This window comes from Cervus canadensis, chromosome 12, assembly GCF_019320065.1.
Source record: "Cervus canadensis isolate Bull #8, Minnesota chromosome 12, ASM1932006v1, whole genome shotgun sequence".
NCBI lineage: Eukaryota > Metazoa > Chordata > Mammalia > Artiodactyla > Cervidae > Cervus > Cervus canadensis.
In genome coordinates, this window is record NC_057397.1 from 6,662,197 (window position 1) to 6,678,883 (window position 16,687).

Below are 16,687 nucleotides of genomic sequence, written 5' to 3' on the forward strand. Positions count from 1 at the left end.
GGGGAGGCAGGACCCCCAGAGAGCATCCCCAGAATAGAAGCAGGCGGAGGCTCCCCGGCTGTGGACACTGGCAGGCCACAGGATCACTGAAGGTCACACCACCAGCTATATAAAGGTTGTGTCGTGGCCACGGCCAAGCCCGGGGTGGAGAGGGCTCTTAATTACAGCCGCGGCTCTGGGGCTGGGCCTCCGCCCCACACTCTGCAGGAAGCCAGGCTGAGATCCAGCCCCCTGGGGACCTCGTCGGGCCACGGAGGGGCAGGAGCTGACGCCCTGACACGGAGGTGCTTCCCTGGGTGAGCGCAGGGCCAGGGGGACAGTGAGCCACAGGCCAGAGCAGACCTCAGGGGAGGTCACCGGGCAAGGCCACGGAGGTCATGATGCTAGAAACACGTCTCTGACAACACTGCCATGCCTGCTTGCTGCTGCTGCTGCTGGCCCACTCCTGAGTTTGCAGATCAGCTCTGTCATTTATAAAATGAGGATAAAATGAGGATAAAGATTTCTTCAGCTACCATGACCTTCATCTGTCTATTGAACAAACAGCCACTGGTCACCATGCAGGAGCCGGGGCTGGACCAGGCCCTGGTAGGGTTCAATAATTAGACACCTGATAGGATTACTAAGGAAGGACAGCTCGGAAAAGCTCAGACTTGCGGGCACTGGGTGCTGAGCTGGGTGAAGAGTCGAAGGCCTGATTCCCTGTGACCCTGGATAAGCCACTCAGCACCTCAATGCCATCAGCGACAGAAGAAAAACTTACTGAGGGGATTGGGGTGAGACTTCAAAGCCATGGTCAGTTTAAAGATGGTTCCTGAACATCCAAAGTTAGTGGGAAGAGCTCAGGCCCTGCGGTCAAACAGAGTGAGGTCAAACTCCCAGGTCTGCTCCCAGCCCGCGGGGCCACTTCAGGAGTGACCTGAACCAGCCGCCTCACCAAGGGACCAGGAGGGGCCATGCGGTAAAATCCAACATACATACCTAAGCGTTGTGAATATGAACTCTGAGAAAGGACGGACGCAGAAAGGAAACCATAAATGCATTAGAAAAAAGAAATCAGCTGACGACACTAAGTTATCCTATTTGCTGCTGTGATTTAGGAGGCAGGTTACAGGAATTCTGCTCCAAGCAGGGAGGGATGATGGCATTCTGAGGCCTGAGAAGCAGAAGGACAGTTCGGATCCACGGCTGCTCCAGGAGCAATTTGGACAAAGAGAAGCTTTCGCAGCGGCCACTCTGAAAAAGCACTGTCTAATCCCAGGGCTGGTCCTGTCCCCGCATCACCCCTCCTCTGCTCACACGGTCACTCCCAGCTGGGCTCCCAGACCAGAGCAGGGCAGCCACGGCCCCCACACCCCAGCCCGTGCTGCCTGAGGGCCGGGGCTGGGCACCCACCGGACACTGGCCCCTCACCTCCTGTGCGCTGAGCTGGGACTCAGCTTCCCCTCTGTCCCCTCGAACTGCCCTGCCTCCCTCCTGTAGCCGGGCTGGCTGGAAAGCACCGGCTCTGGAAGCAGTCAGACCTCAGCTCCCACCTGCAGCATCAGTGTCATAGAAGACGGAGGAACATCGTATGTAGGCTTCATACATAAAGTTAAATTTCCTAGCAGCCACAATTTTAAAAAAGTAAAAAGAACCAGGTGAAATTACTCTTAGGAATATGTTGCATTGAAGCCTAAATTTCTACAATGTGTGTGTGCTGTGTGATTCGTCTCTCAGTCACTTCCAACTCTTGCGACCCCATGGGCTGTAGCCTGCCAGGCTCCTCTATCCATGGTATTCTCCAGGCAAGAATACTGGAGTAGGTTGCCATTTCCTTCTCCAGGGGAAATCTTCCCGACCCAGGAATCCAACCCAGGTCTTCTGCATTGCAGGCAGACTCTTACTGAGCTACCAGGGATGCCCCAAATTTCCAGAATACTATCATTTAAATATGTAATTAATATAAAAATACACATAAGATGCTTTACTCTCTTTTTTCACACCTTGTCTACAAAATCCGGTGGGTATGTCACTCAGGCACTTCTCAGTCTGGACCAGCCCCAGACTGGTCACTGTCCACACGTGATGGTCAGCGCGGGACTAGGGCACCAGTTTCCCCACATGCAAAATGTGAGCATTGACACCGCCCCTTCCCCCACCCCAGCTGGGCTGGGTGAGAACACAGCGTGAGTGTAACGTGAATATCCTCCCCAGCCTTCAAAATGTTTGGTGCTCAGAGAACAGCGGGCTCTCTGAGCGCTGTTCACCTCTCCCCCCACACTGGGAAGTCAGGTTGGGGTCCTTCTCCCCTGGATCTAATCTGCTGTAGGGAGCAAGTATGATTCACCCCCCCGCAACTCCCCAGCCTGCCTTTTCCAGACATTCATCAACCTTCAGCATCTAGTCATTCCTCTCTGCTCACCAACATACACACAAGGGAAACAGTTATTGTTGGCTATGATTTCAGATTTGCTGAATATGCTTCATCTTTGCATTTGGGAGGCAGTAGATCATTGCGTGAGTTGCTTCCGACATGCACAGCACAGAATCCACTGCAGGCTGCTGCCCCTGATTTCTTTTTCAACAACATTCAGGCAGCTCCTCCCCCATCCTAGGCTCCGTTCCAGGCACTGGTACCCCTAGGAACAGCCTTTCCCTGGTGAGGATTCTATTCCGTGGGTGAAGGCAGCTCTGATACAGACAAACTAACAGAAATTTCAAACTGCAGGAGGCAACCAGCATGCACAGTCTGTGGTATAATAATCTGTCACTTCCCTGCTGCCTCCAGGAGAAAAAGCTTCCCGAGGACAAGAAGGACATCAGCTGCATCACCGCATCCTGGGTACCTGGTATGTGCCCGGCAGAGGACTCACCCAGCGTGTGACTGTTCAATGAATGAATGAATGCGCAGACAGACGGATGGACTAAAGTGAACCAATGCAGACTACAATGCATGGTTGGGTTGAAGCTGAATGAATGGACAGATTAGTGTGAATCCACCATGGCTGTTGAATGAATAAATGAATGAGTGGATTGGACAGACTGAATGATCACGACACTGGAAACCCGTATCGTTACCCTCAGATCTCCCAGGTCATCAGTGAGAAGCCCCTGTGGGAACAGCCCGGATTCAGACCATGAATCACCTGCAGGTGCCCTCCCTGTGCCAAGGGGGCTTCTGGCTGTTTGGACGCTGTGGGGCTCCCTGATTAATCCACCACATGCTTTCCACTATGTTACTGTTCGCTCTTCTGTTTTGTTTTGCTTTGTTTCTAATTGAAGCAATTGTGAAGAGATTTTGCTTCCTGAGTCTCCAGAATAGAGCGGACCCTCTCAGCCTCCAGCTGTATTTACAAGCCGGATTCCCTTCAGATGACTAAGAATAACTCGACTCTTCCCTCCATTCAGGCAAGTGGAGAAGCCTGCCGAAGGAGAGTCCTGACTTTCTCCTGACATTTCCACAGCAGACGTGCGACATGCTGGCGGGCTGGACCGGCATCCTTTCCCCTGGGGTCTGGTCCCTGGTGTTCCTGTCCCTTTCCTTGGGGAAGGAGAGGTGGTAACTCCACAATGTCAAACAGGGTCCTGTGGTTCAGGCCCAGAGAGTCAGCCTGCTTTCACTCCGAGGTTACGATGATCGGCTGGGGACAGTCACAGAGCCTACAGGCATCCAGCTAGGTGACTCCAGGCCTGTGGGGTCACCCGTTCCTCTCCTGGGTCCAACTCACACCCGCTCTTTCTCTGTCCTGCTAGGGCCCATGTCACCTGGCCCCTTCACTGGCTGCTATGGGATGAGGTCAGCCAGCCAGGCAGGAGGGAGTGAGGCAGGGACCCCCTTCCTGCTCCCTCTGGGTCACTGCTGAGTGGGCAGCCACGATCCTCCCCGAGACGAGGAGACCAGAGCTCGTGATGGGCAGGCCCTCCCCACCCAGGGGCCCCGGCTCCCTGCTGTCCCCGCTCCCGCCGCTGGTTCCTGGGGCCTCCCTCTCTCCCCCCAACCTCAGTCTTCTCCAAACAGAACCTCATCAGAATCTCTTCCGTCCACACTGGTCACTGCTGGACCCTGACACACAAGTCTGCCAAGAACAGAATTAACACGGAGAGCGGGCAGAGCAACAGGAGAGAAAGAGGGTCTGGTCTCTGCTCGGGGCCACCCAACCGCTAGCCTCTGCATCCTGGGTGGCGTCCATGTGCCTTACTCTTTAAGCAAGTTAACGCAGGGTCTGCTGTTACCTGTGATCATTCTCCCTGACTCAGACCCAGGGTCAGTGGTAGTGAAATCTGTGTTCCAGGGGCACCGGGGGATGAGGGCAGAGGCTGACGGCCCAGATTCTGGGCCCACACTGCCATTTTATTAACTGGGCAACACGATCCAGTGACCTGACCTCTCCAGGGTTCTCCAAACCATTCCTCAAACCATTCCCTGGGAGGGGGAACCTCTTCAAAATCTAGATTCTGCTCTGCCAAGATAAAGAACCACTTTGAACCCAGGCTGCCAGGATGAAGAAATGCCAGAGTGGGGGGTCAGTTGGGTGCTCACAGACCCTGAGCCACCAGGCTGGATGACTGCAACTTGGCTGGACCTGGGTCCTAGCGCCTGCCTCTTGTCAGCATATTTCTGGCCATATGCCATATGCACCTAGATCAAGTCTCCACCCGGCCTTGCCGGAGCAGTTCATCCTCCCTTCCTCCTCTTCCCCATGTGGTGCACTCATCTCTCTGGACTTCTGCTGAGGGCCCCATAGGCCTTGCAGCTATGCCCCTCTGGATCTCAGCATTCTGCAAGAAGGGGAGCATCTGTATCTTAGGAGGCTGTAACGAGGGTCAAATGAAGTCACAATGGAAGTCCACGGCCAGTGAATTGCACCCTATGGAGCAGGTGAGCGTCCCTTAACCCTCTGGGCACCCCTTTCCTCATCTGTAAAAATGGGCCTGGGCATCCACCCCTAACACCATTCTCTGAAGTTGCACAGCTGTCTTGTGAGTGGGCTTGCTATCCAGCCAGCATTCCTTTCTCCACAAAGATCTGACTATGTCGTGTCCTGCCCAGAATCCTCAATGCCTCCCCATGCACACAAGGCCCCCTTTATCCAGGCCTTGACAATCACACAAAGCCACCAGCCCCCACTCTGTTCCTTTCCTCCAATCATTATAGTTCATTGACTAAACGTTGCCATCTAATCCTGAAGCTCGCACTCTTTCTTCTACACTGTCTAAGCACCACCTCCTCCAGGAAGCCCTCCCTCATTCTCAAGGTCACTATCCACCAAAACCACAGCAGGACCTCACCCACCACATTTCTTTTTTTTTTTTTTTGGTGTCTTTACCAACATCTAGATGAGGAACAGACTTCATTTTCTTGGGCTCCAAAATCACTGCAGGTGGTGACTCCAGACATGAAATTAAAAGACGCTTACTTACTCCTTGGAAGAAAAGTTATGACAAACCTAAACAGCATATTAAAAAGCAGAGACATTATTTTGCTAACAAAGTTCCATATAGTTAAAGATATGGTTTTCCCAGTAGTCATGTGTGGACCATAAAGAAGGCTGAGCACCGAAGAATTGATGCTTTTGAACTGTGGTGCTAGAGAAGACTTTGGAGAATGCCTTGGACTACAAGGAGATCCAACCAGTCAATCCTAAAGGAAATCAATCCTAAATATTCCTTGGAAGGACAGATGCTTAAGCTCCAGTACCTTGGCCACCTGATGTGATGAGTCAACTCGTTAGAAAAGACCCTGATGCTGAGAAAGATTGAAGACAGCAGGAGAAGGGTATGACAGGATGAGATGGTTGGATGGCATCACCGACTCAATGGACATGAGTTTGCACAAACTCCGGGAGATGATGAAGGACAGGGGATCCTGGCGTGCTGCAGTCCATGGGATCGCAAAGGGTCGGACATGACTTAAGAGACTGAACAACAGATGAGGAAAGCCTGAGGGCAAGGGCTGTGTTTTATCTTTTTTTAGCGACCCAGAAATCGGCACAAAGCTATACAAAAAACAGATTCCCGGTAAGTAACTATGAATAAGTAAGTAGAGATTAAGAGAGTCAACACAGAGAAAACGCCACAGAGTGCTAAAGAAACGGAGAGAAGCATCAAGTCTCAGACATGGCTTAGCTGCAAGGCCAGCCCATCCCTGAGACCAGGTCCCTGCAGCCCCAGCCAGCTGTTCCCACTGTCAGTCCCTCCTCCATCGCCCCAGACTCCTGCCCCTGCCTAGGTGGGACCCTCGGGGCTCTCTGATCCAGGGCTCAGTACAACAGAGGCTGACACTGCTCCCTGCCCCCACCGGGGCCCTGGAGGGAGAAGTTATCAGCAAGGAAGGAACGTCACCCCAGTGAAGCAGGCACAGGCTGAAGCTGGGGAAAGGCTGGCGCAGGAGAAACCCACTCCAGCCCCTCCTGTCCTGGAGAGGGGGCTGGCCTCAGGATGACCCCACTAGAATCTTGAGGTCAGCCGCCCAGGTCAGAGCCCTAGGGGCCACTGGCTCTCTGCGCAGTTGTCCCCCCCACCCACATACTCTTCCCTCTCTCATCCCCCCAGCCCCAGCCACAGTCAAGATTCCAGACAAATAACTCGGAGGCCCCGGGTGATCTCAGAGAGCAACAGGTTAAGAGCCCCTGGCCTCTGGGACCAGCAGCGCCATCATCTTGAAATGGCTGCCTCGGGCTTCCTGGGGACAGTTCCTAGAGGCGGTCTGTGCCCCGTTCTTCCATGATCTTTCACTGTGACACCTCAGGAGGGGGGCAGGACCCCACATCTCTCACCTCTGTGAGCAGGTGCTTGGGCGAGGCCTCTGCAAGCACCTGCTCTGACTCAAGGGCCCAGAGAAGCCAGTGCATGGTCCCCATGGCAGATATGGAGCTGCAACCAGAGACACGTAACCAAACTCTGAGTATGCATGAAGCTCCGACCAGAGACACGTAACCAAACTCTGAGACTGGGCAGGGTTTAGGACTCAGCCCTCTTGAATTTTCTTTTCCTGGACTCGGGCCCGAGGTGCAGGGCCCAAGGGACCCTGGGGGTGGGTGCGCACCCACTGCCTGGACTCAGGGCCCAAGCCGCAGGGCCCAGGGGGCCCTGGGGGTGGGTGCGCATGGGTTTCCTGGTTTCTGAGCAGCAGAGCAGCCGCCGGGTATCCTCAGGCCCACCTCTGCCCGAGAGCCGGGTCTTCCCCCTGCCCCGCCCGTCCTGGGCACGGCCCGACTCACTCTCACACAGGCGGCGCCGCAGCTTGCCCCGGATCTTGTCGATGGCGTCGAAGTCGGACACGTGGAAGACGTGCGCCGCGGTGGGCTCGGAGGCGATCTCCTCCAGCTCCTCGCGCAGCGCCTCTCCCACGCCCACAGCGAAGATGCGGATGCCGGCGCGGCGCGCGGCCACGGCGGCGGGCAGCACCAGGTCCTGGCTGCGGCCGTCAGTCAGCAGGATGGCCACCTGCTTGAAGGCGCGGTCCCCGGGGCGGCCGCCGGCGCGCGGCGTGAAGCTGTGGCGCGTGATGAAGCGCAGCGCGTCGCCCGTGTGCGTGTGGCCGCCGTGGTAGGCCAGCTGCCGGGCTGCCGCGCGCACCGCGGCCCGCGAGCCGAAGCGGCCCAGCTCGAAGGCCGTGGCCGGGCGGTCGCTGTAGCGCACCACGCCGACCCGCGTGCGCTCCGGGCCCACCTCGAACGTGTCCACCAGGTTGGCCACCCACTGCCGGACCTTCTCGAAGTTCTCCTTGCCCACGCTCGAGGAGGAGTCCAGCAGGAACACCAGGTCGTAGTGGACGGTTTTGCAACCTACAGGGGCAACGGGAAAGGTAGGGTCTTTGCGGGGGGCTGGGGCGTGGTCATCCGGGTCCCCCAGACCTGCCTCCAGGCCCCGCGCACTCTGCGGGGTGAAGGGGGCGGAGGGAAAGGAGGGGGGCTGGGCTGCAGCCTTAAAGCTCCAACCTCGGTTCCCTAAAGGCCATGTGATGGGGAGTCTCCCCAAGATTGCTGTCAAGTTCACCTGACTACATATATAGTTAATATGTACACTCACATATATATATATAGTGAATAACATATAATTATATATTATATACCATAGATAATTATATAGTTAATATGTATTTATATAAGTGAATAACATAACTATATGTATTATATATTATTTACTGTACATAAGTATATGTGATTATATATAGTTTATAGATATACTCATGTAAGTGAATAACAGTCATGTAACACTACTGACTACTGTTATCAGTTTCTTTAACTCCTCCTACTATGTTCGTTCAAAAGTGACTTCATTGTCTTTCAAACCTGCAGAAGGCAATCCAAAAAATCTTCAAACGCTCATATTTCCATTTGGGCAGAGATAGCTACTGCTAACCCACGGTGTATTTATTTATGCTGTTGGCAGAAGTGGGCCTGTACCAGTGGCACTGATATATAAGCTGGTTCCCAGCATCCCTCGATAGGCCAGGAGCCCATTTCCAGTGTGATAATGCTGGTTTCCATGGCTGCAGAGATTCCGCCACAGGGATGAACATAATTTATTTAGCCAGTCCTCTCCTGTCAGATAGTCAAACAGTTCACAGTGTCTCACTATTAGAAATCATATAAAATGGATTGCATTCATATATTTTAGAAAGTCTACGGTGCTTTATAAAAATATGCTCATATTTTTACAAATATAAACTCTATATAAGCTATATGACACTTTTGATTAAATAAAATGCAGCACTATAATTTATTTCTGATCCACAGGGCAGCCCTGTGTGGAGAGCTTGCTGGTCCCCATTTTACAGTTAGATAATAGGAGGAAAAGTGTTTTCTAAACTTCAAAGTGCTGCACAAGTAGACAGGGGAATCATCAACATGCCCTTGCCTCGATTTTTCCAGAATCTGAGTCTTGGCCATGACAACAGGAGCAGCAGATCAGGCTTCTGGAAATACCTGGCACAGACAGTTGATCAGTGAAAATAAAAGTTTAAAAAAAAGTGAGATCTCGCTTTGTTAAAACGTCCAGTTGGTAAATATTAACTGTGGTGGCCAGTGAGGATGTAAGGAGAATGCCTTTGTGGGCTCAAGAAGTGACTAGGGTTTGTCACCCCCATCATCAGAGTCCTAAAAGCCTTGTATCTTTGAATCTACCAGTTCCAGGTTCAGTGATTTACTCAAAGAAAACCAGCAGATAAATAGAAAGGGCAACAATAAAGCTGTAAGGAAGTTCATGGCAGCATTGCCAAGCAAAATCCTGGAGCCTGCCTTCATGGGTACGCATAAGGACCACTTAAATAATATTCCGCCTGCATCATTCAGTGGAATGCCAGGCGGCCACCACAGTGATGGCCGTATTTACCAACGTGGATACACCTTCCACTCTATCATTGCCGTATTTACCAACGTGGATACATTTTCCACTCTATCATCTATCATTAGGTATGAAAAGCATGTGTGTGTGTGTGTGTGTGTGTGTGTGTGTATACAACTGTGTACTGAGGAGAGAAGCTCCAAAAAGAACCATTGCTTCTTTCTGGCAAGCAGAGCCATGAGTGAATTGTATTACCTTGTAGTTCTGTGTAGTTATGATCCTAGGTTTACACACAATGCATTGAGTTCAAAAAACAGAAATAATAAAGCTAGGTATATTTATACACACACACACACACACATACGTCCTTATCCCACCCTGCTCTAATGCTCCCTTTGAATTTGCCACGTCTACCTTCCCCTCTAGTTTTTTAAAATCCAAGGCCAATTGGCTGAGAAGCCGAGGTGATCCCCTGCCTTCACAGAACGGATCCCCTAACAGGATTAGAGCTTTTGAAGTGTGTTTGCCCAGATGTGTGGACTCAGAGAAAACTCTTGGGGAGTTTTTCCCCTGGACACAAAAGGTCATCCTTTTGCCTTTGGGACCGTGATGTCCCAGCCTGATCAGGATGATTGCTGTCCACGGCTCTAACCCTTGAGGTGATGTGGCTGTAGGCAGCAGAAGATTCATTCGTGCGGGAGGCCTCACCACGGGGCCACTTTCTCCTGGAGGCCAGGGCACAGGCGGGGTTGCAGGCAGATGAGAATGAAGGGCAATGCGGCGGGAGGGGCCCTGGCTTCTGGCCTTGGTCCTGCCACCCGCAGGGGCCCTGTGACCCCGCAGGGGCCCTGTGACCCCGCAGACTGCTTTCCACTCTGAGGGGAAAGGAGACAGAAGGTCCTCGGGCCTTCCCACTTCTAACTTTGATAATCCTGGTGCCAACTGGGTACTTGCGGCTGTTCCGGGGGGCACAGAAATCTCCTCAGAAGGCCTGTGTTCCCCACATGGAAAACAGGATGCCCACACTCCTCACTGTCTTTCTAGCTACCCGGGCTTTGTGAGTCGCAGGCAGAATAGACCTTTGTAAAGTGATGGAGAAATGCAAGCCTTCGGGGCTTGTTGTTTGTTTTTCCTCTTCCTTGGAGGGCCCAGATAAACAGCTTGACTCTAGCTCAGCCCTGCCCATTCCTTCAACCTCACAGGGGTGGGGGTGGGGTATGGGGGGGCCTCTTTTTTTTCCCAACATTTTTAAACATCAAAGTATAGTTGATTTACAATATTGTGTTCATTTCAGGGGTTAGAGTAAAGTGATCTGCTTATGCATATTTATGTATTGATCTATAGTCTTTTTAAAAATTCTTTTCCATTATAAGTCACTACAAGATATTGAATATAGTCCCCTGGACTGCACAGTAAATCCTTGCAGTTTACATAGTTTTTATCCAATACTGTGCATGTGTTGCCTCAGTTCCTTATCTGTAAAATGGGGCAGCGTTTCACACCCAGCCATCCAGGACAGTTCTCTCCCTGGTCTCACCAGGTCCAGCTGTGTACTGAGGACGCGGCGTGCAGGCTCGGGGCTGGGTGCCATGATAGACCGACCCGCTCCCATCCCGGACTCCTTCCCCAGGTCCCCCACGGACCGTGACTCCTCCCAGGAGGCCCTCAGACGGGTGGGCAAGCCGTCCCGTCACTTCTCACCCCTCCCACCCGGGCTGTCTCTGCTCCCATAACTTCCCCACTTCCTGGCCGCTCACTGCCCAGCCACCCCTTTAGGCTGGACTCCAGGGCACTCAGTGCCCCTCAGGCTGTGGCACAACATGTTATGTGATCGACTGCAGACGTGTGTTCACTCTCACACAAGTGCACACGCCCCAGCGGCATGGCTGATTGTGACTCCCACTGGCTGGGGGACAGTGGACACCATACCTGGGATGACCCACACTCTCACACACACTGACACTAGCTCAGCCCCGGCCCACACCCAGACACGCATGGACACACACTCACGGCTCTGTATGCTGCCTACAGCCCCACCTGCCCTCTGGGCCTGACAGCCGCAGTCCCCACTCCAAAGCAGCAGCATCCACAGGAGGCAGGCCTCGAAGCTCCCTCGCGGGCAACCCATGGCTCTCTCGTGCTTGGAAACAAGCGTTTCTTGGCCAGAAAGAGACGCTGTGAGGGTCTACTGGAACATGTCCTGTGTGGAGAAAGAACACCTTTACAGGAGGGCCCTTGAGCTGAGAAGCTGCAGAAATAACCTCTGGATCCCCTCATGGGAGGAATTCCTCAGACCCAGCCTCCCAACCCTCTTCACTGCTGAGACTCAACTTTTCACACAGCCAAAGGTGTGACTTTCTAAGAACAAAGCTCAGTGTTACCTCCTGATCCCTGATTCATCCATCTCTCCCGTCCCCATCCATCCATTAGCAGATGCAAATTAATTAAGAACCTACAGGCCTCATGTTATCTGCTCCCTAAGGCTATGACCTGTGACACTAACATCATTATTCTGATCGTATTTTCTACTTTTAGACATTAATAGGCTGCTTTATTTGTTTAGCATGTCACAAGAGGACATCTCTTTGCTCATACTCACTTACTTTCTTACAATAGATTTGTAGGAAAATACTTGGGGCGTAGGAAATTTGTAAGTATTTGTAGGAAAATACTTGGTTTTGAAAGGGCCCTGGTAAGAACTGTCAAACTGCTCTGCAACAAGGCTGCACTGCTTTTGCTGCCTCCGGCCAGGGGTGTGTGTGGGTGCCCCCCTCACTGCGTACCTGGCCGCACAGAGTGGCACCACTCCTTTCATCTTTGCTAACTCAACATCCCTTCTTGCTTTCAACGCATTTCTTTGATCCATTGAGGTTTATTAGCTAAATTATTTCCCATTTTGTGTATTTTATTTTCATGTGGATGGCCATTTCAAAAACTGTTTGTCATTGCTGACACCAAGATCCAGGAAAAGGAAACTGCTTATAGATGTTACCACTGCTTTATTCATTCAAAAATATTTGCCCGTGGCCCTCAAGTGCCAGGTTCTCAGGGCAGGCAGATGAATGTCACCAAATCCATGCCCACTGACACCTGGGAGACAGGTAAGACATAGGCCAGGGCAAGGTCGGCTCAATGACTCTGATGGGGAGGGGGTGGGTACGGGGCTCAGGAACAGGAGGGGGACCGCCCTGTGACCACTTCAAGAGAAGGTGAGATGATGGTTCCCACGTGTAAGAAACCCTAACAACTCACAAAAAGCCATTAGGACCAATAAACACATTCAGCAAAGTTGCAGAATGAAAAAAAAACCAACATTCAAAAATCTGCTGCATTTCTGTCCAATATCAATTGAGCAATCCATAGAGAAATTAAGAAAAAGAATTTTATTTACAACAGCATCAAAAAATAGCATAAAATACTTAGGAATAAACTGAACCAAGGAGGTGCAAGACTTGTATACTGAAAACCACAAGTCACTGCTGAATGGAATTAAAGAAAGGCCTAAATACGCAGTGAGACATCTTCTGTTACTGCTTTATGGTTATAGGGTTTCTGTCTGGGGTGATGAAAATGTTCCAGAAATAGTGCTGGTGTTTATACAATATCTGAATGAACCTGATGCTACTGAGTCACACACTTAAAATGGTAAATGTTAAGTTATATACTTTTTATTACAATAAACCTAATAAACGATGTCCATATCCTTATCTCTGTGAATATGTTACACTACCTGGCAAGGAAGGATGACAGTTACAGGTGGAATTAAGATTGCAGATCATGACTTCCTTGGTGGGCCAGTGGTTAAGGGTTTGTCTTCCAACACTGGGGACATGGATTTAATCCCTGGTTGGGGATTGAAGATCCCACATGTCACAGGGCAACTAAACCTGTGTGCCACAACTGCTGAGCCCACACGCCTATTAGCTAGAGAGCCTGTGCGCTGCAACTGGAGACGCCTACACATCGCAGCGAAGACCCAGCACAGCAAATAAATACGTAAGGAAATTAAAAAAAAAAAAAGAATAAGTTAATGCTAAAAAATATACATAGCTAATCACCTGACCTTAAAACATGGAGATAACTTGGAGTATCTGGGTGGGCTCCATGTAATCACAAGGGTCCTTACAAAAGAAAGAATCTGGGTCAGAACACAGAGACGGCAACCTGAGAAAGACTTGCTCAGCCATTGTTGGCTCTGAAGACAGAGGAAGGGTCCACAAGCCAAGGAATGCAGGTGACCTCTGGAAGCTGGAAGAGGCAAGGAATGAATTCTCCCCTCTGGACTTCGAAGGGGACAGCCCTGCCAACCCCTTGATTTTAGCCCAGTGAGACCCATTTTGGAATTCTGATCTTGAGAACTTTAAGATAATAAATCTGCATTGCTTAAATTGTTCTATGATTTGTCACAGCATCCACAGGACACTGAATGCAGAGGACAGTTTAGGGGAATGGAGGGCCCAGTGGATCCTGGGGCGTGCTGAGTGGTCCCTCCTGGCAACCTCCCACCCTCCCTTTCTCTTCACCTACCATCTACAAATGTTTGTCCAGGCCCTTTTCTCTGGACTAAATCATGTCCCCCCAAATCCACATGTTGAAACCTCAATCCCAAGTGTGATGGTGTTTGGAAATGGGGTCGTTGGAAGGTGTGTGTGTGTGGTAGTTGCTCAGTCATGTCCGACTCTTTGCGATCCATGGACTGGAGCCCACCAGTCTCCTCTGTCCATGGGATTCTCCAGGCAAGAACACTGGAGTGGGTTGCCATGCCCTCCTCCAGGGGATCTTCCCAACCCAGGGATTGAACCCAGGTCTCCTGCACTGCAGGCAGATTCTTTACGGTCTGAGCCACCTGGGAAGCCCCTTTTGGAAGATACGCAGGTTTACAGGTGGTCATGAGGTTGTGTTCCCCACGATAAGTTAGTGTCCTTATGAGAAGAAGAGATCTCAGGAGTGGCTCTCTCTAGTGAGGGTGGACTGGTTGGCCTGACTGTGAAACAGGCAGCAGATTCTGTAACAACCCAGGAGCATCCCCACACCGGGGCTGAGGACCGCCTGACCCCACATCCCAGGCCACAGGTCAGCACGCTCAGCCCTCTCAGAGCTCCATCACCCGCCAGCGCCATTAAGAGAAAAGCAGCTTCCGTTGATGGGGGCAGATGTAGGTGGGATCAGATCTTGCAGGGAGGTCAGGAGGGTGGAGCCTCAACCCAGAGTGCCTGGTGGTGTGAATCCCCGTCAGTCACCAGCTCTGCAATCTCAGAGAGCGACCTAACTTTTCCGCGCCTTAGCATCCTCACTGAGGAGTGAGATATAGACAGAACCCACCTTACAGGGTTGCTGCAAGGGGATTAAATAAGAAAACTGCAAGTAAGGGCTTCCCAGGTGGTCCAGCAGTTAAGAATCCACCTGCCAATGCAGGGGATACGGGTTCAATCCCTGCTCCGGGAAGATCCCACATGCTGCGAGGCAACTAAGTCTATGTGCACAACTGCTGAGTCAGCACCCTAGAGCCGGAGGGCCACCGCTGCTGAGCCCGTGTGCCTAGAGCCTGTGCTATGCAACAGGAGAAGCCACGGCAATGAGAAGCCAGCCCACCGCAACTAGAGAGCAGCCCCCACTCACTGCAACTAGAGAAAGCTGGCGCACAGTGACAAAGACTCAGTGAAAGCAAAGATAAACAAATAAATCTTAAAAAAGGAAAGAAAGAAACCTGCAAGTAAAGCTTTAGCACGACCTTAAGGCCACATCAGTAACAGAAGCCAGGGCAGGGACTCCAACCACACCTGCTTCTTCAGCCCATCACCATCCAAGGGCCCCTGTGCGTGTGTGCATGCTACGTCACTTCAGTCGTGTGAAGTGTGACTCTTCGTGATCCCATGGACTGTAGCCCGCCAGGCTCCTCTGTCCCTGGGATCCTCCAGGAAAGAATACCGGAGTGGGTTGCCATGCCCTCCTCCAGGGGATCTTCCCAACCCAGGGATTGAACCCAGGTCTCCTGCACTGCAGGCAGATTCTTTACGGTCTGAGCCACCTGGGAAGCCCCTTTTGGAAGATACGCAGGTTTACAGGTGGTCATGAGGTTGTGTTCCCCACGATAAATTAGTGTCCTTATGAGAAGAAGAGATCTCAGGAGTGGCTCTCTCTAGTGAGGGTGGACTGGTTGGCCTGACTGTGAAACAGGCAGCAGATTCTGTAACAACCCAGGAGCATCCCCACACCGGGGCTGAGGACCGCCTGACCCCACATCCCAGGCCACAGGTCAGCACGCTCAGCCCTCTCAGAGCTCCATCACCCGCCAGCGCCATTAAGAGAAAAGCAGCTTCCGTTGATGGGGGCAGATGTAGGTGGGATCAGATCTTGCAGGGAGGTCAGGAGGGTGGAGCCTCAACCCAGAGTGCCTGGTGGTGTGAATCCCCGTCAGTCACCAGCTCTGCAATCTCAGAGAGCGACCTAACTTTTCCGCGCCTTAGCATCCTCACTGAGGAGTGAGATACAGACAGAACCCACCTTACAGGGTTGCTGCAAGGGGATTAAATAAGAAAACTGCAAGTAAGGGCTTCCCAGGTGGTCCAGCAGTTAAGAATCCACCTGCCAATGCAGGGGATACGGGTTCAATCCCTGCTCCGGGAAGATCCCACATGCTGCGAGGCAACTAAGTCTATGTGCACAACTGCTGAGTCAGCACCCTAGAGCCGGAGGGCCACCGCTGCTGAGCCCGTGTGCCTAGAGCCTGTGCTATGCAACAGGAGAAGCCACGGCAATGAGAAGCCAGCCCACCGCAACTAGAGAGCAGCCCCCACTCACTGCAACTAGAGAAAGCTGGCGCACAGTGACAAAGACTCAGTGAAAGCAAAGATAAACAAATAAATCTTAAAAAAGGAAAGAAAGAAACCTGCAAGTAAAGCTTTAGCACGACCTTAAGGCCACATCAGTAACAGAAGCCAGGGCAGGGACTCCAACCACACCTGCTTCTTCAGCCCATCACCATCCAAGGGCCCCTGTGCGTGTGTGCATGCTACGTCACTTCAGTCGTGTGAAGTGTGACTCTTCGTGATCCCATGGACTGTAGCCCGCCAGGCTCCTCTGTCCCTGGGATCCTCCAGGAAAGAATACCGGAGTGGGTTGCCATGTCCTCCTCCAGGGGATCTTCCCAACTCAGGGACTGAACCTGTGTCTCTTACATCTACCTGCATTGGCAGGTGGGTTCTTTACCACTAGCGCCACCTGGGAAGCCCGCGGGCCCCTGTACCTGGGTAAAACCCGGCCTCACTGTAGAGCCTCCACGCTGTATATATCATAGGGCCCATCTCTAGAGCAGCCCCATGGTGTGGACACCTGCGCCTCCCATTCACAGGCCAGCAAGCCAAGGCTGACAAGCAGGGAGATGCCCCCAGCACACCCCGTTGGCGAAGGGTAGAGC

At 52.1% G+C, this 16,687-nt stretch overlaps 1 protein-coding gene across 1 annotated transcript in view; it reads right to left on the reverse strand.

Moving 5' to 3' along the window:
• Positions 1 to 16,687, reverse strand: part of COL22A1 (collagen type XXII alpha 1 chain) — a 221,792-nt gene that overhangs the window by 186,517 nt on the left and 18,588 nt on the right. Inside the window, exons 2-3 of the mRNA XM_043483931.1 lie at positions 11,308 to 11,470; positions 7,203 to 7,769 (exon numbers count right to left, since the gene is read on the reverse strand). Of these exons, the coding sequence (XP_043339866.1) occupies positions 7,203 to 7,769; positions 11,308 to 11,398 (658 nt within the window). The 5' untranslated portion in view covers positions 11,399 to 11,470. The remainder of the gene's footprint in view (positions 1 to 7,202; positions 7,770 to 11,307; positions 11,471 to 16,687) is intronic.